Source organism: Dasypus novemcinctus, chromosome 17, assembly GCF_030445035.2.
Source record: "Dasypus novemcinctus isolate mDasNov1 chromosome 17, mDasNov1.1.hap2, whole genome shotgun sequence".
Taxonomy (NCBI): domain Eukaryota; kingdom Metazoa; phylum Chordata; class Mammalia; order Cingulata; family Dasypodidae; genus Dasypus; species Dasypus novemcinctus.
Genome location: NC_080689.1, coordinates 27,026,445 through 27,053,094, shown reverse-complemented (window position 1 = coordinate 27,053,094; position 26,650 = coordinate 27,026,445). Strand labels below are relative to the sequence as shown.

At 33.7% G+C, this 26,650-nt stretch overlaps 1 protein-coding gene across 5 annotated transcripts in view; it reads left to right on the top strand.

Annotated features, from left to right (window-relative positions):
* MAP4K3 (mitogen-activated protein kinase kinase kinase kinase 3) overlaps window positions 1-26,650 on the top strand; it is a 251,566-nt gene that overhangs the window by 178,702 nt on the left and 46,214 nt on the right. For all 5 annotated transcript variants that reach the window (XM_058278442.2, XM_058278440.2, XM_058278443.2 and 2 more), the window contains 10 exons: window positions 4,783-4,821; window positions 5,066-5,119; window positions 6,084-6,126; window positions 7,493-7,655; window positions 8,577-8,689; window positions 12,503-12,544; window positions 13,473-13,557; window positions 15,240-15,319; window positions 19,497-19,557; window positions 19,640-19,757. In XM_058278442.2, coding sequence (XP_058134425.1) covers window positions 4,783-4,821; window positions 5,066-5,119; window positions 6,084-6,126; window positions 7,493-7,655; window positions 8,577-8,689; window positions 12,503-12,544; window positions 13,473-13,557; window positions 15,240-15,319; window positions 19,497-19,557; window positions 19,640-19,757 — 798 coding nt within the window. The remainder of the gene's footprint in view (window positions 1-4,782; window positions 4,822-5,065; window positions 5,120-6,083; window positions 6,127-7,492; window positions 7,656-8,576; window positions 8,690-12,502; window positions 12,545-13,472; window positions 13,558-15,239; window positions 15,320-19,496; window positions 19,558-19,639; window positions 19,758-26,650) is intronic.

Genomic DNA, 26,650 nt, shown 5'->3' with positions numbered 1-26,650 from the left:
TTTAAGGACTTTATTAGCAAATAAATACTAGCTTATTTTAAGAGACTGAATAATCTGATAGAATTATTCACTTTACCTTTTTTTGGGTTCATTTTAAATATTTGATATTTTAAGATTATGTATTTGCAAAACTATAGGAAAATATGGCTTTTCACTAAATGCTTTGTGAGATTCCTTAGTTTCCATTGTCTGAATTTTTATTGTTAGACATTTTCATGGTTTATATCTACTTTGGCTAGGTGAAATGTTAATAATTTGCCCCACCTTCATTTTTTGATTAATTGGATCCCTGCTTAAGGAACTGTATTCTATATAACGATTCACTGGCAAGGTAGGTTGGCCAAATGTTTGACCTTTGGCTGTGTTTTGTGTACAGGTATATACATACATGTGACATGAGCATGGATGTAGCACTTCTCTTTCTGTATTGATTTGTCTGCTTTATTTTCGTGACTAGGCTATGTTTTAAAACTCACAGGATTTCCTGCTTTTTCCAGAGGTGAACAGGCAGACAGATTTCCATTTGTGGGTTTCTACCTATTCCAGACTGTGCAAGGACTGTCTAAATTCAAATTGTTACATAGGCCTTTGTTGTTGTTTTTTTTAACAGAAAGCATAAGTATTTTGACTTAAATAAACTATCTTCTTTTCTTTTGAATTCTGATATCATTGAATTTTAGGAATTTTTAAAAAGTAATTATGTAAAACCCAGCAACATTTTTTTTAAAAAACTAAGCTATTTCAGATTTTTTTAAAATTTAGGACAGAAATTCTAAAGATAAATTATCTACTAATGACTCAACTAATCATAAAAAGAGTAAATCAAATTAATGATTCCTGGCACAGTAGAGTGTAGTAATAATGGTAAGTCTGGAGTCAGAACTGGCTCTTTCAATAGTCTACATGAATTTGAGAAACCTCAGTTTGCTCTTTTAAATGGGGATTATAATGCCTATCTCAGGGTTTTAAGGGCTAAATGGAATAATCGCTTTAAAGGATTTAAAATGATTATTTAGGATTTAGTAAATGCTTATTTATAGTAGTTCCTCAGTAAATAATTGTTAATTGAATGAACAAATGGAATAATACAAATGAATGAAAGTGCTCTAGAGTTTAGAGAAATGGGGGGATTTTTTTCTCTTTTTTTCTTTAATGTAATCAAGGTAATATTTGGGGGGCCAGTTAGGCAATTTTAAAAGAGTTTAAGTAAACAGCAGCATGAATGCCTTAACTAATTTGATTATGCTGAGATGCTTGGAGTAATTGGTAGCAGTTTTAGATTTCTCTCCATATAAGTTCCTTCCCTTCATCAATTAAATCTGTTTGTACATTCTTCTACTTTAAACTTTTTAATCAAAATTTCCTGATTATTATAGAATGACTTAGAATTCATTATCTGAGGCCATTGTTTTGTTTTGTTTTCTTTTTTTTTTTACTTTTAAAAAATTTCTTAATAAAAAAGAATCCAGGTGGTCTAGTGAATAGTGGCATTTTTTATTTTGTAGGACTAAATAAATCAGTATCATATTTTCTCCAGTGCTCTCAAGATATACAGTATTTACTGTAAAACGGACCTTTCGGCAAATTTGGCCATGTTCCATTTTATCTTTTATAAAGCCTAAAAAGAAAACCATATAGCTTCCTTTTCATTAGGAGTTTATGAATTCTGTGACTTCTTTTAACAAATTATCTTGACACATAGTAGGAAATATATGAGTAAATGAATGAAAAGTATATACGAGTATTTCGACCGTGGTCTAACTGCTTTTCCATGTTCTCTTCAGACTTTCTCTCTTATTCTTAGAGAATCTAAAATACTCTCAGGAATATTCTTTGTTTAAAAGTGGAATGCTATATGAACACAATTAAATATGGTAATTGAAAATAAAATGACTCCCTGATTATTTTCAAATCCTAATAGTCCCTACTAGAGAAAGAAATACCTCATAAAATGTTATGATACGCTTAAGAAAAAATATTTTTCACATTTTCCAAAGTGACATCAAAGCTCACTGTACAGTTCAGAGACATTACTATTTAACTTTAAAGCATGCCTCTCAAATTTTTACATTTCAGGATCCGTTTATAGTCTTAAAAATTATTGAGGAGTCAAAAAAGCTTTGTTTATATGCTAATTATCAGTATTTATTGTACTGGAAATTTAAACTGGGAAATTTCCAAAATATTTTTAATTTATTTCAAAATAACAAAAATATGCCCCTTACTTGCTATAATACGTAACATTTTTGCTGTGGATTTTTAAAAATTCCTAATTCTTAATAACCAATTCAAATGCCACCTCTTTCATGGTGCCTTCCTTCTAACAACACTTGATCACTCTCATGAGTCTTAAAGGCAGCAAATAATTATAAGCAAAACAGAAAAATTTTTGTTGAGGCCCACTAGTAGTATTTTTATATGAAAAATAGTTAATTTTTGCTAAAACAAAATATTTAGTAAGAAACGTGACATTGTTTATATTTTTTGCAAATCTTAATATCTAACTTAATAGAAGACAGCTAAATTCTCATATCTGCTTCTGCCTTTAATCTCTTTTGATATCACACTTCTTGTCTCTGGAAAACTCCGGTGTATACTCATGAGAGAATGAGTGAAATAGGTAAATGCCTTAGTGTTATGAAAATAGTATTGACCTTGCAGATCGCTTTTAGAACTGACAGTTTAAAGAAATACTGTTTAGTCAATTATCGTACTACTACAGAAAACACTAACTGAGCACATAACTGGGTTCTAAATTACTCTTCTAAGTACTTTACCTTTACTAATTATATCTTCGAACTTCACTTCTGTGATCCCCATTTTACAAATGTGGAAACTAAAGCATAGGGAATTCAAAACAGCTTATTCAAGGCCATATAGCTTACATGGATGGAGGCAGGATTCAGAGTCAGGTGGTCTTTTGTTCAAAGCCTGTAATCATTTTGCTATACTGCCTGTAGACAGAAGCTCCTGCCGCCTAGTAAATCTGACCTCTAGAAGAGCTTTATGTATAAAGATAATAGACTTTTTATATTTACAAAATAGGACTTGCAATTAGTTTATGGTTTTCCTATGTCCGTTACCACCCCAGATTCATAATTTTGTCATTTTTAAAACTTAAAAATTCCTTTTAATTGTTATTAAGCAGGTCAAATTAAAATCTTTGATGGCTGAAATCTATTCCATTTATTGCTTTCAGCATAGTTGTACCATAATTTTTGGTCATTCTTAGGGTAGTTTTTCCCATTTGTATTAGTCAGCCAAAGGGGTGCTGATGCAAAGTACTAAAAACCGGTTGGTTTTTATAAAGGGTATTTATTTGGGGTAGAAGCTTACAGTTATCAGGCCGTAAAGCATAAGTTACTTCCCTCACCAAAGTCTGTTGCCATGTGCTGGAGCAAGATGGCTGCTGACGACTGCCAGGGTGCAGGCTTCCTGGGTTCCTCTCTTCCTGGGGTGCATTTCTTTCCGGGCTCAGCTCCTCTGTTTTCTCCACAAGGTCAGCAGTAGACTATGAAGCTTTGTAGACTTTGCCTTTCTCCATGGTTAGCTATAGACTATTAGGCAAACACCTTGTTTCTCTTCCTGGGGCCTTTTTTTTTTCCTCATGACCAAGTTCCTCTGTATGTTTACTTCCCCAGGCTCCAGCTCCATACTCCAGCATCAAAACTCTAACTCTGTCCATTGCCATGTCTTTTATCTGAATCTCCACCCCCCAAGGGGCGGGGTCTCAACACCCTACTGACATGACCCATTGAAAGCCCTGCTTGAAATTTAATCACACCCAGGTTCAGACCAGTTCATAAACATGATCCAATATCTATTTTTGGAATTCCTAAACCATATCAAACTGCTACACCAATATATATTAGAAAAAAATTATTGGAAGGTGCTATCTTATAAATTTTTTAGGAAAGTAAATTTTCTTGGATTCACTTTTACCCCAGTAATTTATCAGTAACCATATTCCTCTCTATCCCATTAGTTTTAAGAAGGCTACTTAAGTTTTTATGCATGAAGAGTATAATATAGGAGGTATCCCACATGAACTTGGCAGTGAAAGGAAGTAAGGGAACTTTAGAGGAATGCCATGAGTTTCTCTTTCATTCCTGAAAATCAGTTTTTATGCACTATTCCTAATGATAAGATCCTGGCACCTGGTCTAATACAGGCTTAGTCTCCCAAAAGTGTAAATATGTTTGCCAGTGCACCACTGGAGAACAGATACTTCAGGTAAGTGAGTGTCTTCTGTGAAAGCAAAGTGCTGCTACATTCATGTATTCACATCACATGCATGCATGCTTTTGCAGAGATCCAACTGTTGAATTTCATTTTGTAGGATTGCCTGAGAGCATGATGTTTTTTTTTAAAGTGCTTCACCTTTCTTATTTTAAGAAAAAGAAAATAAAATTTCAGGTGTCAGGTAAAATATCCTGGGTAAAATTTGAATCCTGGAAACTCCTGACTATGACCCTGCAATTACTGTTTTGTTGGTCCTTTTGTTACATTTCTAGTGGGTTTTCTTCTGGTGGAATTAATATTTTTCAGTAAGCATTAGGATTTATTCTCTTCATTTAAAATAAATATGTAAATATGAAAACTACAGAAAATAGAGATAACTCATTAAATACAGCTTGATGTTTCGAGGTACAGAGATGACCATTGTAGCAAATTTTCAAAAAGTAGTGAAAACCTGATCATTACAAAAACTTATGGGTAAGGTTAAAGTGATGAAAATATATACTTATTTATTTACATTTCTTTTTCCTTTTTTCTTTTAAGGAGTCTCTTGAAATCTGTTGAAGAAGAATTACATCAGCGGTAATTTTTTAATTAAGCTTAAAATAGTTTCTACTTTTTTACCACAGATAAGTAAAGTCAGTTTGCTCCCACTCTCTCATGTGGCCTGAAGTTTTTTGTTTTTAATTTGAATCTATGCTATAAAAAATGTAACAATGAAATTCTGTCTTGCAGTAGCCTTGTCTGCACTTTCTAAAATTTCTTCTTGAGCTATTTTGGTACAATTCATTTAAAAATCATGTAATTATCCTTCTGGTTTCTTTAGTGGCCATGTAGCCCATTTAGAAGATGATGAAGGGGATGAAGATGAATCTAAACAGTAAGTTCTAGATGTTTATTTAGTTTCTGTTTCTAGTAAAAAATAAATGTCATCTTACCTGGTTTCATATATATGACTGCTTAATACTGACAGTGGTTTTCAAATTACTGATAACAAAGTATCATGGGTTGTACCATAGTTTCTTTATTGTAGTTGATACGAAAGAACTTTGGAAGTGGGAAAAAACTCATTAATAAGCATCAACGTTTTATAATTGGTTAAATTTTATCTGATGTGTTTCAGATAAGCAAATGCTTTGGATATAAGTGTTTATTTTTTAAAAGGAAATATTTTCATGAATGTATGCCATTGATATATAGTCCTTTGGGATGTGTGTGTGTGTGTGTTTTTAAGAAAGTAAATGCAGCTAGATGATAGAGTGACGAGAGCACCTGCCTAGCAAATGGCAACATAGAGTTTTCCTTCCACCTCACTATTCTCTGACTTAACTAATCTGAGCAGTTTGTGCTTGATCATCCTTTTGTTCTTTCTAGTTCTAAAACTCTCAGGTTATAATGAATCTGAGCTTCAGTCAAATAAATTCTGCCTGTAATTTCATAGAGCACGTATACATTTTTTGATGCACTTCATCAAAGATATCTCAATTCTATCAGTAGAAAAATGAAGCTTATGATACAGTAGATTTTATTCTCTATCACCTTCCTGTTTTTCCTTAAACCAATATTAATTACCTTTTCATTGGGAAAAAACTGAAATTGTAATAATTATATTTTCCAGTTTTAATTATAGTATCTTAAAACCAAGAAAGTGTATCTACCCAATATACTACAGGATAATACCCAATTCATCATAACTTGAACATTTCACAAAATATTTTGGAAAAAAATTCAAGATCTTAAAGTACTCATTTATGTAGGTTTTTCTTCTATGTCTTTGAAAAATAAATCTGTTTAATGATTCATTTGTAAAATAGAGTTCTGATTCTAAACTTTTGTGTTTTTAGTTCAACGATGAAAGCAAAAGTTCCACCTCCTTTGCCACCAAAGGTAGACATTTTCGTTTTGAGTCACGGGATGGTGTGTATGTGTGTATGCAGACACTTACACATGTGTGTGTGTTCTGCCATTTTAACACTGCATTGATAGTTACTGCATAGTTTATTTTCATTTGGGATCCACAAAGAAATCATAAAGTTGCTAACATTGATAAATAAGTAGATGGTAGTGATTAGTTTTATTTTGTTTTACAGATTATTCAACTGGTTATTAAGTGTTCATTCTAAAAGTACTAATTTGCACACTGAAAATGATTACTGGATTAGCATTATTTCATATTTTTTAGAAAACTCATCTTTTTTTTTAAGAATTTTTTCTTAAAATCTACAATTTACTAGGACTGATTACCTGAGAATGGGTAAAAGGATAGTGATTTATCATGGCAGGTGTTTAATTTTTAGAAGATGCTTTAAAAATACAAAATAGGACAGTAGTTTTCAATTTTTTTTCAACAGCAAAACCTTTTTATCAAAATCATCATAAAATAATATCTTATAAAATAATAAAGTAGTTCCCACTGATGGAGTTATTGTGAAGTTAAAATAAGTCAATATAGAAATAGTAATATAAATTTATTTAATAAGTTCATATTCATAACAAAATTTAATTATAAAATAGGCAATGAAACCGTTTTAAAGATTTGATATTAGGAATTATAAATAAGAGTTGAGTTTTATAAGTTGCATCCAGGGTGTTTCCTTTTTTTTTTTTTTTTTCTTTTTTCTTTTCATTTTATATTATTGAAAAGAACCTTGATTTCAAACAGTAAATAATACTTGTTCAGTTTTACATTAACAGAAGTATAGAGATCTCACTTTAAAAGAAAGGTATGCTGAGCAATCTTCCTAATAAAGGATCCATTTAGAATAGCTTATAAATTATCCAAACCTTCAGCTTTTTCTATTGTATGCAGAATAATTTCTTGGACACCTCACATTGCTGTGTTAGTACTCTTCAACACAATAAAATTATAATTGGTACCTTCCCCTACACCCAATGATTAGCCTAAGTGTTAATATTAAAATGTATTCATTTAAACTGGAGATCAGAAATACCAGAATAGTTTTGATGGGCAAGTGTAAGTAGAAAGGCTTTTGAAAAATTAACCGGAAGACATATAGCCCCTACCACCACCCCATTTGTTTAGTACATCAGCAAAACCTGAGAAACACATCTGCGTATGATGCAGTTTTAGGATATATTTTTAAAATAGTTGAATATGTTAAGATAAACCTAAGTCAGATATTTGCATGACCTTTAAACTCTGATGAACAATTTGAAAGTCTCTGTTATAGAATATGTACTCCAGGAAATAATTTTTTGTTTAATCATTGGTCTCCTTTTCTGTTTAATTCAGCCTAAGTCCATCTTCATACCACAAGAAACTCATTCTACTGAGGATGATAATCAAGGAACAATCAAGAGGTGTCCCATGTCAGAGAGCCCAGCAAAACCATCCCAAGTTCCACCTAGACCTCCACCTCCCAGATTACCCCCGCAAAAGCCTGTTATTGCCTTAGGTAACTGGGGGGATAGGGGCTGGGGGGTGTGAATGAAGGGAAGTGTGTTACCATGTTTTCATACTAATCTGGGGAAAAATGAAGGAAATCTTTTAAGAGATTATTTCTAAGTCCTTTGAGGGAAGAAAGAAGAAAGATAATAGCTATAAAGATGTTTTCTGCTTTTTGCATTGTGGATAGAAGTGTTTTTACGAAAGGGTTACCTAACCAAATCTACAATGTTTTACCCCTTGTTTCTTATTTCATATTTAGTCTTTTTTCTTTTAGACACCTGTTAATGCCCAGTTCACCATTCATCTGCAATATAGAAACAATAGCAATTAAACTATGAACAAACAAAGAAATTGTTTTGATTCTATACCCCTTTATTTTCCCCCATTTGATCATATTTAGGGAAACTTGTCACTGTTTTCTAGGTATTTGTCTCCTACTTAAAACTAAAACTTGTGGTGGTTTTCTTCTTTTTCCTTTCTTTTCTTTTTTCTTTCCTTTTCTCTTCCTTCCTTCTTCCCTTTCTCCTTCCCTCCCTTCCTTCCATTTTTTAAAAATCTTTTTTAGATTACTGCAAAGCTGGTTCTGTATTATCCAAAAGAGCAACTAAAATGTTTCTTGGTTAACAGACTATAAATTGTCCCTTTCCTGAAAATAGCTGTGAATTCAGTCTTCCTCTTTTATATTTTTAACTCAAACAAATACATTTACAATCTAAATTTAAATTTGTCTAGATACCAGAAAAAAAGATATAAAGAGGAAAATATATAAAACTTCTTACTTCAGTTCTAAATATTCTGATTGTATAATCCCAAATGAAAATTGAAATTTTCTGTTAATATTTTTCTTTCCTACTTTATAATTTTCTAAATGAAAATTTTTAATGAAATTTAATCCTTTTTAAGTATATTTAAATAAATCTTATTAAAGGAAATGGAGTGAGTTCCTTCCAGCTAAATGGTGAACGAGATGGCTCCTTATACCAACAACAGAATGAACATAGGGGCACAAACCTTGGAAGAAAAGAAAAGAAAGATATACCAGTAAGTATTGATATTCATAATCTCTACTTGTATTTGTTTCCTTTTTCACTATTAAGTTAGTTTTACACTAATTAGTTAAACTTTATCAATTAAATACTTTATAATCAGTATATTGATATTTTACTATATTAATTATAATGAGTTATAACTTACAAAAATTTTGGTGGGGGGGAGGTAACCTTGCTGTGCTAAACTTCAGTAATGGCACTCTGTTATTCATTACTATTTAGACCAACTTGTCATAGAATGTATTATAAATTTGATCTTCTACATAGAGGTAAACATTTAATATTCCTGTGATTCTTTAGCAAATCACTATTACTATTCTCACTGATGAAAGTTAGCTCTTAAATTCCTCTTTCTGTCTCAGGAAATTATGGAAAGAATGACATGGGCAGATAGCTTCTCTCAAGACAAATTTCTAACTGTAGCTTACACAATTAGTGATATTGCTGGTCTTACTCAAAACAATAGTAAGAGGGGAAATTAAGATTATTTCCTAATGGATAGAAGGTGAAATTAGACTTAACAGCTATTACTTTTACAATGTTAGATAAAGCACTATGTTGTGTTATTAAATATGAAGACTATTTTCAGAGATCATAAAAAATTAATAATTTTAAACATTTGTGAAGAAATTATCCCCATCCATTGGAAGATATTCATCTATCATCATAGAATTTAAAACAACAGCAAAAAAAAATTATTAAAGTCTCCAGTACTTTAACAGGATATTTTTTGGAGTTTTGTGTATGTTAATATTTGTTATTTTTATAGAAACTGTATAATTTCATAAGTTTATGTGGATATAGCTATGGTTTTGTACAATAATGCTATTGCTAGAGCTTTTTGTATAATCTCTTAAACTTTTTTTAAGATTTCACTATAGAATATAATATACTATTTTTTTGTTATCCAGTTATTATTTGACTATAGCTATCCATTGTAATGTGTAAAATGTAGGATATTTTTAACGAAAGTAAAGTGTCCTTCAGGAATGGGTTTTATGAAATACTTTGCAACCTTACAGTGTATTTTTGCTTTCATCCATTTTAGATTTTAGCAGCCCTCCTAATCTGTTAGTACAAATATGCAAGCTAATGACTGCAGCACATTATAATAACCTTTCAGAGATGTATGCATTTTTTATGCATGCATTTTTAATTTACTTTTTCTGTTACCTAATTTCATTAGGAAAATGAGCATGGCTATAACATAGGTTAAGCAGTATCCAGGGTATATTTAAACATGATTATAGTTTGTGCAGCTTTATGAAGTGATTTACAGCCAATTCTGCTGATGCCTAAGTTAAATCTGAGAGTTATAAATTCAGAGCTCTCTAATAAAAAATGAGTTTGCTAAGATAATGATATAACTATATGTAATGTAAGTAATTTAATATATAGTATAAGGGAATATCAATATGAAAATATTAAAGACATTGGTTCTTTGCAAAATAGAATCAAAAGTTATCAGAAATTAGTGGCAATAATATATGATAGTGTTGTACCACCTCAAAAGCATATTTACAAAATAAAATATATAGTCTTAATTTCATAAGTGTCTAATAATTACTCAAATAATTAGTACTACATCAGATATTTCATTTGCATAATACATATGAAGTAAGTTAATTGTAGTTTTCTGTGTCAATTATTGAATCTTTTAAATGATTCTGATTTATATCAGACTGAAAAAATTATAATTCCATTCCTTAAAATGCTGCTATTAAGACTAATCTTGAGGGAAGTAGACTTGGCCCAATGGATAGGGCGACTACCTACCACATGAGAGGTCCGCAGTTCAAACCTCCGGCCCCCTTGACCCGTGTGGAGCTGGCCCATGTGCAGTGCTGATGTGCGCAAGGACTGCCCTGCCACGGAGGGGTGTCCCCCGCATAGGGGAGCCCCACACGCAAGGAGTGTGTCCGGTAAAGAGAGCCGCCCAGCGTGAAAGCAAGTGCAGCCTGCCCAAGAATGGCATCGCACACACGGAAAGCTGACACAACAAGATGACGCCACAAGAAGAAACACAGGTTCCTGGTGCTGCTGATAAGGATAGAAGCTGTCACAGAAGAACACACAGCAAGTGGACACAGAGAGCAGCAGACAACTGGCGGGAGGGGGCGGGAAGAGAGAGAAATTAAAAAAAAAAAAAAAAAAAAAAGACCAACCTTGAAAGAAATCTAGACTTTGATAAAATTCATGTTCAAAATATAATCTATCCCATCCAAGAATATTGCCACTTGGAAAAGTCTCTGGCTTCCTAAGGAGGAAGTGGGTAAAGAAATGTGCTTCTTTTGCTCTCCTTATATTATCTGTATACGTCAAACAAATTCAAAACACATTTTAAACAAGGCTAATAAAATCTACAGACCGGGAGAAAATATTTGCAATAGCTATAACAGATAAAGTGTCCAAATCTAGAATATATAAAGAACTCCAACAAGTTGGGGTTGGGGACAACCCAAGTAGAAAATGGGAAAAAACAATCCACAGAAGAGGAAATACAGAGGACCAATAATCAGGTAAAAGAATATCAACCTTCGTAGCAATCAGAAGCATGCAAATGAGAAACACAGGAGAAAACATTTTTTGCTCATTATTGTGATAATATTAACTGTCTGTGAGACTGTAAAGAACCAGAAACTCTCATACATTGCAGCTGAGGTTGATTTGACATGAGCACTCTAAAAGGCAGTTTGGCAGTTATTATCCACTAAAATGTAAAAGCTACAGAGACCCCGCATTCTAGTAGTCTCACTTCTTACACTACTGTCAAAAAAATGGATTCATGCTCAAAAAGGCATGTATGGGTGTTCATTTCAGCATTGTTTTTAACAGTAAATGACCCGGCCCGCAGGTCAAACGAACTGGCACCTGAAAGAGGGAGTGGGAATTGGGGGACAAGAGGCGAGAGAAACGGAGACAAGACAGGATTCTGATCAAGTCTCCGTTTATTGAGGGTAGAGCATCAGAATATATACTAAGGGGAGGGTATTAGCGGGGGTGATAGGCTGATGAAGCGGCTCTTCCATATAAGGCAATAAAATGCTGTTACACCACTTGCTATAGGTTGTGAGTCTTCAATGCTGGTCATGGCTTCAACATCTTGTTGCGCAGGCGCAACACTTTTTGCCTGGGAAACTGGGGAAAGGGGAAGAAGAAGGCGGAAGCACAGGGGTGGAGTAGGCGTAGTTATGAAAACCTCCATGTTGCCGGAGACCGCAAATGCACGTAGCTCCGGGCGGCTCCCCACAAGTAAATAGTAAAAACAGTAAACAATTTTATTAATAGTAAAATATTTTTAACAAAAATTGAAAATTATTTACCCAGTAATAGTTAGGAAATAGTCAAATGAAAAAGGTTGTCTTCATATTATGCTGCAGTATGAATGAACCAAATCTATATATATTGGCGGAATGCTAAGACCCAATATTGTGGCAAAAACAACAATTAGTTATGCTAAATAATGCATAACTCTGTTTGAAACACAAAAACAGTAGTATTTTCTATGAGTATATGTATTAAATGAACACAAAAAGGACTGGAAGTATACAGTAGTACATGAGGTCATATAATTGCCTGAAGGAAGATTTGGAAGGAACACACCAAACCGGTTTTCTTTAGAGCATATGCTAAGAATTTGCTCCTCCTATGGAGGAGTTATAGGGATCTTCAGCCTGATCTATAATGATTTGATTTATGAAGAGAATGTGTGTATTCATATATTTTATTTGACTAAAAGTGTTTGAAATACAGTACTGTTATGCAAAACAGCAGAAAAGTATAATCATGCATATTTTTTTTCTAGAAGCCTATTAGTAATGGTCTTCCCCCAACACCTAAAGTGCATGTAAGTAATAAATATGTTAAGTTTCAAACTAAATATAATGACAAATAATTGTTTGAATATTTACTTTTGGTTAGACTTTTTTTTTTGCCTGTTTGAAAGAACCTAAATCACTGTTGAAAATAATCTGATTGCTAATTTAAATGTCAATTGATTACATCTGAGAATTTGCTTTTCAAAATAAAATTATAATACGTTATGCATTTTAAAGCCCCTTCATTCAAAAATTTATTAACATCTTATTTGCATCTATTTTTGAAGAAATGTGAAAAGGGCATTTGGGTATAATAGGAAGTACAAAATATAGATATGACACTTTTTTTCTAAAGAATTTCAATTATCATAATAATAGTTTTAAAACTGGAAAGAACCTTAAGGAGCATCTGGCCCAAGCATTTTATTTTGCCATGAGTAAAACATAGTTAACCAAGATCGCAAAACTCTACCCTACTCCAGCCAGACCTACAACTATAGTTTAGATGTCCTATATTATAGTCTGTTTCTTTTTCTTTTTTTTTTAATTAGATAAGTTGTCTTTTTACGTTGAGTCACTCAACAAAATATCAGCAAACTGAATACAAAAGCACTTTAAAAGAACGACACATCGTGATTAAGTAGGATTTATCCCAAGAATATAAGGGTGGTTCAACATAAGAAAATTACTTGATGTAATACATCACATTAATAGAACAAAGGGAAAAATGCACATGATCATTTCAATTGACATAGAAAAGGCATTTGACAAAATTCAGCATATCTTCCTAATTGAAAAAAATCCAGAAGACTAGGAATAAAAGGAAACATCTTTAACATTATAACAGACATCTATGACAAACCCACAGCTAGACTTTAAACTAGAAAACAATTGCATTTCACGTGTTATATTTAAGACTTTTCACTGTTTCATATTTGTTATTTTTTGTTTTTCCAGATGGGTGCATGTTTTTCGAAGGTTTTTAATGGGTGTCCCTTGAAAATCCACTGTGCAACATCATGGATAAACCCAGATACAAGAGGTGTAGTACTCTGTTTTTATCAATTATCTTTCTAATTATATCTTAAACTGGGGCCATGAACGATCTCTAAACTCAAAAGGGGTGATAATCAGAATAATTGTTATTAGGAACTAAGGACTATTGTAGTCCCTCTCTTACTATATATTTATATCTTAATATCTACCTACTTATCTATAAAAGGTTCGTATAGAGACCCACACACACATTTTTTTATTGAATCTTCTAAAAATCCAACAAGGTAGATACTTTTATTTCACAGGTAGGAGAACTGCCACTCAGAGGTTTGTTTTTTCACAGCCAATCAATGGTTCAGCTATGGCTTGACCTCAGTTTTGTCTAACCACAAAATTTATTCTGTTAACTTGCCTTACTAATCCTAAATATTGATATGCTAATCCTAGCATTCAAAGTGTTATCAGCAAACTTCAGTTTAGTCCAGAAAAGTTCTTAACTTGTTCTCTTATGCTATCTTAAAAACAGGTCAAAAACAAAAAACTTAAAACAAAAAAATACAGGTCAGACAGGACCATGGCCAAGCTTCTTATACCTTCTAGAAGGTATTGACTGTCCTAGCAAGTACGGAAGTTATAGTTAAATGCTTTAATAAGCCGTGATCAGACTTTTTCTGTGTTTTTTTTTTAAATCTTAGTGCTTATAATAAAAGCCCATCTGCAGAAAGTATTTTGAATCTGTGTCTAGTTTTTCATGACTTATATTCTGTATTTTTTAAAATCATTTCTTAAGTGAGTTTTAGAAAAAGGAGCTACAGATTCTTTGCCAGTCCATACCCTCTGATGAATGAGGAGGCCTAAGATGCTATTCTTCAGACCCTCCCTTGCATAAATGTCTTCTTCAGTACTTTAAGGCTTATATATATATATACCTTAATTCATTAGTGTATAACCTAGAGCAGGGGTTCTTAACCTTTTTTAGTTCCACAGACCCCTTTGCAAGTCAAATGAAAACCACAAACTCCTTCTCAGAACGTAGCAGCAGATAGTTTTATGATACTCAACATTGGAGATCAGAGAAATAAAGATAATAAATTGATTTTTTTCAATTCACGCTCATGGACCCCCTAAAACCGTGGACTCCTTCTTAAGACCCCTGACCTAGAAAGTCTTACCTCTTTGCATTAAAATTAAAAATAGGAGGGAAGCGGATGTGGCTCAAGCAATGTGGCTTCTGCCTACCACATGGGAGGTCCCAGGGTTCCGTTTCTGGTGCCTCCTGGAGAAAGCAGGCAGGCATGGAGAGGTGATGCAACAAGATGATGCAACAAAAGAGACACAATGAAGAAAGACAATGAGAGACACAAAAAACCAGGGAGCTAGGTGGCTCAGGTGATTGAGCCCTTCTTTTCCACATGGAAAGTCCTGGGTTCAGTTTTGGTGCCACCTAAAGAAAAAACAAGCAGACAAAGAAGAAGAACACACAGCAAATGGATACAGAGAGCAGACAGCAAGCCCAAAAACAATTGGGGGGGGGCAGGATAAATAAATAAAATTTTTAAAAAACAACCACAAGAACAAAACAAATAAATGGAAAAAAAAAAAAAAGAGAGAGCCAATGTGGCTCAGTGGTTAAGTACCAGCTTCCCAAATACATGGCCCCAGGTTCACGCCTCCATCCCAGTACCTCAAAAAAAAAATCAGTTTAGTGGGTTGTTTTTGTTATTTCAGATCAGTACTTGATATTTGGTGCTGAAGAAGGGATTTATACGTTGAATCTTAACGAACTTCATGAAACATCAATGGAACAGGTATGCTATTTTGGTTTTTTCCTTTTTTCTTTTCCACTTGTTTCAAGTTATAAGTAGACAATAAATGAGAAATAAGTTTCAGTTCGATATATCACTTACTGAAGATAGATTCATAGAACTAATCCTTTCCCTTAAAAAGCTCAGAATCAAATAGGGGAAACCTATATATAGTAGAGTTTACAGTATAAACCAGTAACTACAACAGAGCAGATGCCACACTAGGAATGAGTACCAGGTACAGGGCACAGGCAGGAAACACCAACACCTCCTGTGGAGAGACAAGAAGAAGGGGCAATTCAGAGGAGGCTTAAATATGGTGAGTTTGCCAGACAGTCAGAAAGAGGATATATATGAACACATGGAGTTGTGCAACAGCATGGCAAGTATGGAGAACCATAAAAGGACAATTTGACTGAGTATAGAATAGTGACAATAAAAGGAGCTAGGTGGGTAGGCAGATGTCAAACCCAGAGCTTTGGATAATCAGATCCATTTTTTAGAAATATCTGTAGGACGGTGAGAGCTACTAGTGGCTATGGTCAGAAGGTGAAGAAGTGTTATGTGGAAACAGAGGTAGAGAAGATAAACGGAAAAAATGGGGTTCTTATATGGAGATATTTTTTATTGTCACAGTGCCTGGGGAAAGCTTTTGATATTTAGTGCCTAGAGGTCAAGAATACTAAACAACCTACAAAAATGATTCTGCTGCCGCTGCTGTTAATAATAGCTAATTCCTTTATAAAGCTTACCATGTGACAGGCACTGTTCTTAAATGCTTTTTACATATATTAACTTATAAATCTTCAGCCCTCAGAGGTAGATATTCTCATTTTACAGATTAAGAGTTAGAGGCACAGAAAGGATTAGTAACTTGCCAAAGATCCCACAGCTAGTAAGTGGCTAAGCTGGGATGAACTCAGGCAAGCTGACTGCATTCCCTTAACCACTTCACCATACTGCCTCTGCCAGCTGTGGAGCTCCTGTTGAGATCACTGGCCCTAAAGAAAGATTAAAGAGCTAGAATTCACCAGATTGAACAACCATTTCAACATAGAGGTTAAAGAGAGGTCTCGGTTGACCTCTAGGTTTTCAATTTCAGTGACTTCGTGAATGACAGTACCTCTAGACAGAGTGCAGTGTACAGAAGCTGGTTTGAAGGATGTGATAATGCATCCTTCAAATGATCATGTTGAGTTTTTGGTGTCTGTGGGATGTGTAGCCAATTCTCCATTATCAATATTTGTTATTTATAAATTCAATGGAGAGGAAAATCCATAAGTAATGATAATTTCTTTATAACCAAGCATTTCCATCTTTTCTCAAAACAACTTTATCAGATTTTCTAACAAGAATCTAGACTTTATGATAGACTAACTTTTTTTCTTTTTTAAGGAGGTACTGGGAATTGAACCTGGGACCTCGTACATGCGAAGCAGGCACTCAAGCAATGAGCTACACCCGCTCCCCTATAAATCTTTTTTTTTTTTAAACCAGGAAGTGCTAGGCAATGAAAAGACTGAAAAATGCTTAAGTATAAGAGAAAATTAGGAAAAAAGAATCTTCTTCTTTATAATAATTATTAAATAAGTAACTTAAAAGTGATAGTATTTTTCTTGGATATAATGGGATCTCTAAAATCATATTATCGCTAACAATATTAATTGTAGGAACAGAACCAACCTCATGCATAGATAGAATAAGCATTTATCCACCTATTATTTAAGGGACTAGAGTGAAGGCACCCATCAACCCCACCCAGCACTACCTTCAATAGAAGCTCCCCTTCTTAGGTGCCTCAGCATTTGAAATTACACTATTAGAGTAAATATTTTCTTGGTTAGACATTGCCCTGCAAAGTGAATCATTCTTTCCTCTTAGAGGAAGCCTGCAAGAGTAGAGAATGAGTATATGTGAGATCCGGAATTTTTTTTTTTTAATTCATTTTTTTTAAAATATTACATTCAAAAAATATGAGGTCCCCATTCACCTCCACTGCCCCCATCCCACCACTCCCCCCCCACAGTAACACTCTCCCTCATCATCATGACACATCCATTGCATCTGGTGAGTACATCTCTGGGCATCGCTGCACCCCATGGCCTGTGGTCCACACCATAGCCCACACTCTCCCACGTTCCATCCAGTGGGCCATGGGAGGACATAACTGGAATGTTTTAAATCTTACTGTGAATTTGATTATTAGTTTGGGTTTCTCTGTACTCTAGGGAAACTTGGGTGCCATGAGTCCACTTAGAGGAAGATATTGAAAGTTGAGAAAATGACACAAAGCAGAGTTCTGATTTTAATTTTTTTACCTGCTTTCATTATTTAACTAATATTTATTGAGTGCTCAATGTACACCAGAAACTTCTAAGTACTTTACAACAATTACCTCAATTAATCACCACAACTGTATGAGGCATAGGTGCTCCAGTTTACAGGTAAGAACAGTGGGACACAGAGATTAAGTAAATCAACCACTCTCACCCTTAGTAATTGGGAAAGCAGATAGCTCAATCTAGGCAGTTACACGTGGGAACCTACCCTTGTTAACTATTATGTTATTTTGTTAAACCCATTGTTCTTAGAGGAAGTAGACATTAGAAATCTGTAAAAGCTTTAAAGTTTTAATGTTTAAAATGATGATCAGCAGTAAAATCTAACACATCAATGAAATTTTGCATAAATAACTTTCTATTGTCCCTATGTTGATAATATGAAAGGAATTAGTCTTGTACTAGTAGCACTTTACATATGCTTATATTAAACAAAACCCACTTATATTTACAAATAAATAGTCTCATAATAAGCCATGGATTTGATAATAGAGAAATACTTTAAAGTGTGTATTTGTAGGAAAGTAAACCTAATTCAACACTGAATTTAAAAAATCCATTTCTTGCTACTTGGTGACGTATATGGCTATGTGGTCTGGTATAAGTTGTTGCCTCTTCCTCTACCTAATTTTATCAATGTATCCAGTAGATTACCAATTCTGTCTTGTATTTTTATTGAAAAGCATAAAGTAGGAAATGTGTATTGATGTCCATTCAGTCTGAGGCACAATACTGGCATATTTTCCAAATTAAAAACTATATGGCAAAGCCACATTTTCCTTGTTTAGAGAAATAATGAGTTTTATGTGAGCTTATTTTCCAAATAAATGAAACAATCAGATTTTATTTAAGTAACTGTTTATTTAAATCGTATTCCAATGTATTACTTTTTTGCCCTTCTTTTATTAGCAGAACTTAATTTACCTTTTCTCTCTTAATTATTCAGGGCAATCAGGGTGACTTTGGGCTATAATAAAGTAATGTCCCCAGAGATCTTGCTACGTTGCATCATTCATCTCTTCTCTCATAACCCTGTTCTCATCTCAATCTATTTTGGAGTAACCTTGTAGGAATTGCCAGAGCAAATCCAACAACAAGACTTGTTTCTAAGAAGAGCTGGTCAGGGGATCATTTCGAGAACCACTGCTACTCATGATGAAATATCATAATATAAGAGTAGTTATTTTTTTCCTTCAAAATATATGGACTGTATTCTATGAAATTCACTTTTCTTTGCCCGGACTACTAACCACTGTGAAGTTTCCAGGGGTGTCTCTCAATTCTTATGTATTAGATTTCATATTCCATACACACACACACACACACACACACACAAACACACAAACACCTTTTATGATTTATATATTTTCATCTCATTATTTCCACCCTTTACCACATACCTAGAGTCTTCGCATCCTGCGTTCTACTCTACTTGATCCTTTTCTTGTATCTTTTGGATTCTAGAAGTCCTTCATGTCCAGATGCCTGTATAAGTTCATTTTTTAGGAGTACATAGGAGAGTCTTAGAGCTAAGCGTGACTAATTACTTAACCCAGATCCAAAATAAAAGAATATACATTATTTGAAAAAGTTAGATTTTTCCCTGCACAGTTTCAGATTTCCTAGTCCCCTTCTCATCTTTAGAGTTAGATAATAATTTATCTTTCTCCCAGATAAATGAATGTATATCATATAGTTTTAAATGCTACGTAAAATGAATTTCTATAAAAAATAAGTTATTTCTTCTGTAATAACTGGCCTGTTAATTTGCTTACATGGGCAATATATATGTTTACTATTGTGTATTTCTCATTATAAACTTTGTACATTTTTTTAATCAGCTATTTCCCCGAAGATGTACATGGTTGTATGTAATGAATAATTGCTTGCTATCAATATCTGGTAAGTCATTAGCTTTTAAATACCTTACAGTTGTACCTATTTGTATTATTAGCTTTTATATCATATTTAATTTTCTCTGCAGGTAAAGCTTCTCAGCTTTATTCCCATAATTTACCAGGGCTTTTTGATTATGCAAGACAAATGCAAAAGTTACCTGTTGCTATTCCAGCACACAAACTCCCTGACAGAATACTGCCCAGGTAATTGTACATTTAATAATGTTTTTATCCTTTTCCTTAAAATAATATATTGATAATTCATTCTAAGAAATATTTATGCTTCAAAAGTAAAAGAGCCCTCATTTTGGATTGGTAGAAAATATGTGATGAAAAAAACTATAAAATAATTTTCTTCTCTTTTTTTATTATGGTAACATATATATATATATATAATATAAAACTTGCATTTTAACTATTTTTTAATTTTTTTTTATTAGAGATATTGTAGATTTACAGAAAATCCTGAAGAAAATAGAGTTCCCATATACTATCACACATGTAATTTTGAATTAGTGTGGTACCTTTGTTAACAATTGATGAAACAATATTATTAAAATGATACTATTAACTGTACTCCTGATGGTTTCTGTTAGGGTTCACTGTTTGTGTTAGATGGTCCTATGGTGTTTCATTTTCAGTCTAATAACATATTCACCCTAAAATTTCCCCTTTAAATTCAGTGGTTTTAATAACAGTCACGTTACTGTGCTGCCATCCCCGTCATCATTACTAAAACTTTTTTATCCCCTCAAACAGGAATTCTTTACCCATTAAACATTAACTTCCCATTCTTTATCTCCACTGTAGCCCCTGGTGACCTGTGTTCTAATTTCTGACTACAATTTGCTTTTTCCACTTATTTCATATCAGTGAGATCATACAGTGTTTGTCCTTTAGCATCTGGCTTATTTCACTCAACATGATCTCTTTAAGGTTCATCCATGTTTCTACTTATATCAGAACTTCAGCCCTTCCTACAGCTGAATAATATACCATTGAGTGTATGTATATACCATGTTTTGCTTATCCATGCATCAGTTGATAGACACTCGGGTTGCTTCTATCTTTGGCAACTGTGAATAATGCCACTGTGGAGATTGGTGTGCAAATGTTTGTTCAAGTCCTTGGTTTCAATTCTTTTGATATATGCCTAGAAGTGATAATTCTGACTTTTTGATGAACCATGGAACTGTTTTCCACAGTGGCTAAATTAAGAAATAATACATATTCACAAGTATTTATCACATTCTCATTCTAAAATTAATTTATGCTATACTTTCCAATTATATCAAAAATTTTCTCTATGATCTTTTAATTCTATTTTTCTGTGAGGTTAAAACTAAATTATTTTCCTGTAATTTGCTGATAATTTTATATCACATATAGTGCTTTTGCTTTTGACATATTTATGTTAACTTGTGTAAAATGAATTTTTCTCAAGGTACATTTTTTAGACTTAGAAAATCAAAGTGATTTATTAAATAAGGTTTTTGCATTTAGAGATAATTACTTGGGAATTGAAGAGCTTTTCTACTTCTGGAATTTTTATTAATGATATACTGTTCCTTTTGGTTGTTATAATTTTATATCTCATTTGTTAAATAAAAAGTCTCCTGGGTCTCATATAAATTGTATTTTACTACTTTTATGGTATAGCCATCCTCTTTCATATTTGCTGCAAAGCAAATATGCAAAGTAATGTAAAACCACAGTTTTCTGGTACCTCGAGAATCTGTTGTTCGCCATTGCTAAATTTATAATATAGCTTAAGAGTTGTACCTTTGTGCATAAAAACTTCTAAAAAATCCACCTTTTTATGAAATTCATTTAAAAATACATGGCATGCTTTTCTGTCTTCCTAAAATAGATTATATTACATAATGGGATCTTTTCTTGATGAATAAGAGTTGTGATTATGAATTTGATTCATACTGTGCTGTTAAATGTACTGTAATACCTGTAGTTGACATTAGGGGGTTGCCCTTATAACTAGCCTCAAAATTGAGTTTGGGGAATTTCTTACTTGCCATGTAGTTTATCTGTCATTGTGTACTACTGCTTGTATGCCTACCTATAGCACCTCTCCATCCACATTTCTGCCTTAATATCCCTAAATTCCTATGGGCATAGAAGCTAAACAACAAGCTTTAAAGTATATGAGTAAAAAAAAACTAAAGGTTCATAAGCACAGTCATCAATATCAAGGGCCCATCCATCCTCCTTCACTAGTCACTCACCCTGTACTCAGAGGGTCCTTGCCTATCCCATTAGATAATGTGACAGAGCTCCCAGGATGGGAATTTGATATCCTTTCAGTTATTGTGTGAATCTCCACCCACTGTGACAGTGCCCCATGAACACTGGAACTCTTTCATAAACCTTATAGCCATGCCCCAGGTGAACCTCCTCGTGTGCATCCCCCATCACTGACAATCCACAGTAATGATTCTGCCACAGTTGTAACCTGTCTGTGACCCAAAACTTCTTCAAAAATGAAGCAAACAAAATAACCAAATACAGTTAAGAAGAAAATGAAATGATGGTTTAAAAATAACAACAACAACAAAAAAAATCCTAAGGAGTATAAGGCAATACATTTAAATGCATTTACTTTTTGAGATCTCTTTTTGTCCGAAGAGAGACCTTTTTAGATTGTTTTTAGCTCTGTTCAAGTCTACAGACCAAGCGTTCCTTTTTTTGTTCCATGGAACCCTTTGCCAGTCAGGTAAAAACCACGAACCCCTTACTAAGTCTACACTACATTTAATAAATATATCACACCTGCACCAACACATCCCCACAAGAATAATGTTTTTTTGAATTTCAATTAAAGCTCACTGACCCCGGTTAGGAACCCCTGGAATACACTAAGTGTGCAGGAAACATCCCAGTATAGATGATAAAAAATTAAATAGGTACTGCTTCTTCTTTTAAGGAGTTTTTGTACAGTTAAATTTTATATTTAAGTTATTATTTCAGGGATTTTGTTGAATCAATGTCTTTAATGTTAGTAGCACCCACAAATGTGTCCTTCCCACTTTCTTTAGTTTTATTATCTAGTAATAAATTACCATAAAATGAATTCATAATTCTTTCATTTATTGGCAGGAAATCGTCACTTCCTTAAACTTCCTTTGAGCATCTTCTAATGCCTCATGGTTTTCATTCTGAAGCAAGTATTTGTTGTACCATGTTATAACTCTTTAGTAAAACTCAGCTTTAGAATCTAGGTAGACTTTACTTTAAATCCTGTATCTTCCCCTTCTAGGTCTAGGACCTTGGATAAGTTATACAGTCTCTTCCAAATGTATTCATCTATAAAATGGAGCCAGTGTACCCATCTTGCGGTGGTGTTTTGAAAATGCTATGGTTTCTGGAACTTAGTAGCCTTTCAATAAGTAGACCTCTTGTCATCATTATCAAGCACACTAAATTGACCTGTGTCTGTAGTGTATCCTAAAATAGCCTACATTAAATTCAGTACATACGTTGTTTAACTTAGAATCCCAGTTAATTGGGTACTGGTAAAATAAATGTTATTGCCTTTTTGTAAAATCATGACTAAAATTAAGGCAAGTATATAGATCATTATAGAATATTGATTAAATTTGTATAACATTTCATTGTGCTGCCCATATTTTGAATAGTTTCATGGTTGTTGACTCTAAGACATACAAAACTGTCAATTTTTCTTGTCAGTGTAGTATTCTTCCTTATGGTCTCTTTGAACCTGGCAGTCAGCTAATCATCCTGGGTCTTGACTAAATCAGCATCTTAAACCCTCATTTAGCTTTGGGAGTGAGAGTGCAGGTTCACAATTTGGACTAAGAACATTAAACTAGTTGTCAGTGGAAATTTATGGTTCTGGTTTTTTAAAAAGTTAAGAGGGAAAGTGGATGTGACTCAAGTGATAGGACTTCCGCCTACCATATGAGAGGATCCAGGTTCAATCCCTGGAGTCTCCTGGTGAAAAAGAAGAGAGAGTATGCCTGCACGGTGAGCCAGTGCCCGCTTGGCAAGCCAAATGCCCGTGTGGTGATCCAGTGCCCACGCAAGTGAGTCATGCAGGAAGATGATAATGCCACAAAAGAGAGATGAAGGGGAGAGTCAAGGTGAAGCACAGTAGAAACTTGGAACTGAGGTTGTGCAGCTGACAGGGAACCTCTGTCCACATCAGAGGTCCCCAGGATCAAATCCTGGTGAATCCTAGAGGAGAAAAAGTGAGAAAGAGAAGGCAAAAAGAAATAGATACAGAAGATCACACAGCAAATGGACACAGACAGCAAAAACAGCAGGGCAGGGGGAAGGGAAGGAGGAAAAATAAAGGTTCTTTTAAAAAATGTTATTTTTAAGCTTTATGAATCTCCCTGTATTTGAAAGGGACATTTTCATAATTACATATTTAATTTGTGAATTGAATGGTAAAACTTTCTAATATAAAGTTAGTTAAGGAAAACAATTTGAGATACTTTAACCAAACATTTGAAAACAATATATTCTAGATGGCCATTGTAGAATCCAGTACCTCAGCATCTGACTAATATCATTTTAGTGCCATAATATCAAGAAAATTCTAATTCACACAGATAAGTACTCACAAATGGTAAAATTTTAACAAGTTATTGTGCAGACTTATGATGCCTTTGTTTACACTGATCCAGAAAAATAGATAAGAAATAGTAGGTGATTTTTCTTTCCAAGTTGAATCACTACATGTACTGGAGTCAGACAGTCTGAGACATTAGTTTAGAATTCTTTATCTCTAAATTGCTAACTGTAATATGACCTTAAGCAAATTAAATCTAAGCCTCCAATTTCTATGATGTCACTTACCTCACAGGATTATTAGGTGGAATAAATAAAAAACTTATAAAATACCAGGCATGTGGGAAGGATGCAGTGTATGTTAGCTATAATTATTATAGATCTTCATAAATATAAAAGTCAGTATGTTGCAAAACGTAGTAAAGGCTAAAATTACAATACCATGTGTTAAATGCTTATTTATTACTTAGCTGCCAAATATACAGTGACAACAGTATCCATCAAGAAGATTCTTCTGAGCTTAATTGAAATTGCATCACATATGTGCTGTACACGTTTTGTTACCAGAGAAGCACAACTCTGATTTTTAAAAAAGCAAACAGCGCAAAACAATGACATCTAAGCTTGGACACATTTACACATTTTAATATCTGTACAAAAATGGAGAAGTTTAATTTGGAGGTTTGTACAACTCTGTGCCCTAGCAATCTCCATTGGACTAATTTTCATTATGAAAGACATTTAGGAAGATGTGAACTGTTAGCTGCCAAAGAGTGCCATCTGCTGGCAGACCAAGGAAGTGTATGTGAGAAAATTAAAATTAAGAGGCTTTTTTCGACCTTTATAGCTTCCCTCCCCAAGGACCTAGGAAGCAGGTCTGCAACCAGTTACTGGGTCCAGAGCCCAGATTTGAACAACTAGCAGGGACAATCCTCACAATCCAGGTTAAGCCAAGAATCAAATATCAGTGGTAACACACAGCCTACCACCACTAAATCCCTATGAATGAGAAAGAAATTGAGCATCTGAGTAAACTATCATAATCAGATGCATAGCCATTAGCAAAAAATTATGAGCCATACTAAGAAAATGGAAGACATTGCCCAAGAAAAGAAATACACCAAAGCCCCAGAAGAGACACAGGATTTGAGAGAACTAATTAGCAAGATGCACACAAATTTTCAAAATCAAGTTAATAAGTTGAAAGACAATATGGCTACAGAGATAAATGACATCAAGAAGACATTGAGCAAATGCAAAGAACAATTTGAAATCATGAACAGAAAAGTAACAGCTCATGGGAATGGAAGACACAATAGGTGAGATCAAAACCACATTAGAGGCATACAATAACAAACTCAAAATGATAGAAGAAAGAATAAGTGATACTGAAGACAGAACACCTGAAATTGAAGAGAAAATAACAGAAAGGGTAAAGAATGGAAAAATCTGAGCAGGGGCTCAGAGAATTGAATGACAAAACACAAAAACATACGTTTCGTGGGAGTTCCAGAAGGAGAAGAGAAGGGAAAAGGGGCAGAAAGAGTATTTGAGGAAATAACAGCTAAAAATTTCCCCTCGTACAAAATATATGTCCAAGAAGCGTACCGTACCCTAATCAGAATAAATCCAAATAGACCTACTCCAAGACACATACTACTCAGAATAAAAAATGTCAGCTATAAAGAGAAAATTCTGAGAGCAACTAGAAGAAGCAAACCATCACATACAGGATACACCCAGTAAGACTTAGCACAGATTTCTCTTCAGAAACCATGGAAACAAGACAGTGGTATGATACAATTAGGATATTGACAGAGGAAAACTCCAGCCGAGAATTCTGTATCCAGCAAAATTGTCCTTCAAATATGAAGGTGAGTGTAAAATGTTCACAAACAGAAACTGAGAGAGTTTGCAAAAAAGATCCACCTTTGCAGGAAATATTAATGGAAGCTTTAGAACCTGAAATAAAAAGTCAGGAGAGAGAGGCCTGGAGGAGGTATAGAAGAAATAGAGAAAGGATAACCAAAAGAGTGAAAGACAGACAAAAATAAGATATTTACATATGAAAACCAAAGAATAAAATGGAGGAAGTAAATAGTGCATTTACAGTAATATCATTCAGTGTGAATATATTGAACTCCCCAATCAAAAGCTACAGCCTGACAGAATGAAAACATGAGCCATCCATATGCTGCTTACAAGAAACTCACCTTAGACCCAGGGATACAAACTGGGTTGAAAGTGAAAGGTTGGAATAAGATACTCCATGAAAATAGTAACCAAAAAAGAGCAAGGGTAGCTATACTAATATCAGACAAAACAGACTTTAAATATGAAAATATTATAAGACATACAGAATATCTGTATCTAATATTATCTGTATCTAATATTAGATAATTATATTTAATATATTATTATATATTAATAAAAGGGACAATCCACTAGGAAGATATAGCAGTCAGAAATATCTGTGCACCTAACCAGGTTACCCCAAAATACATTAGATAAACTTTGGCAAAACTGAAGAGAGAAATAGACACCTCGGC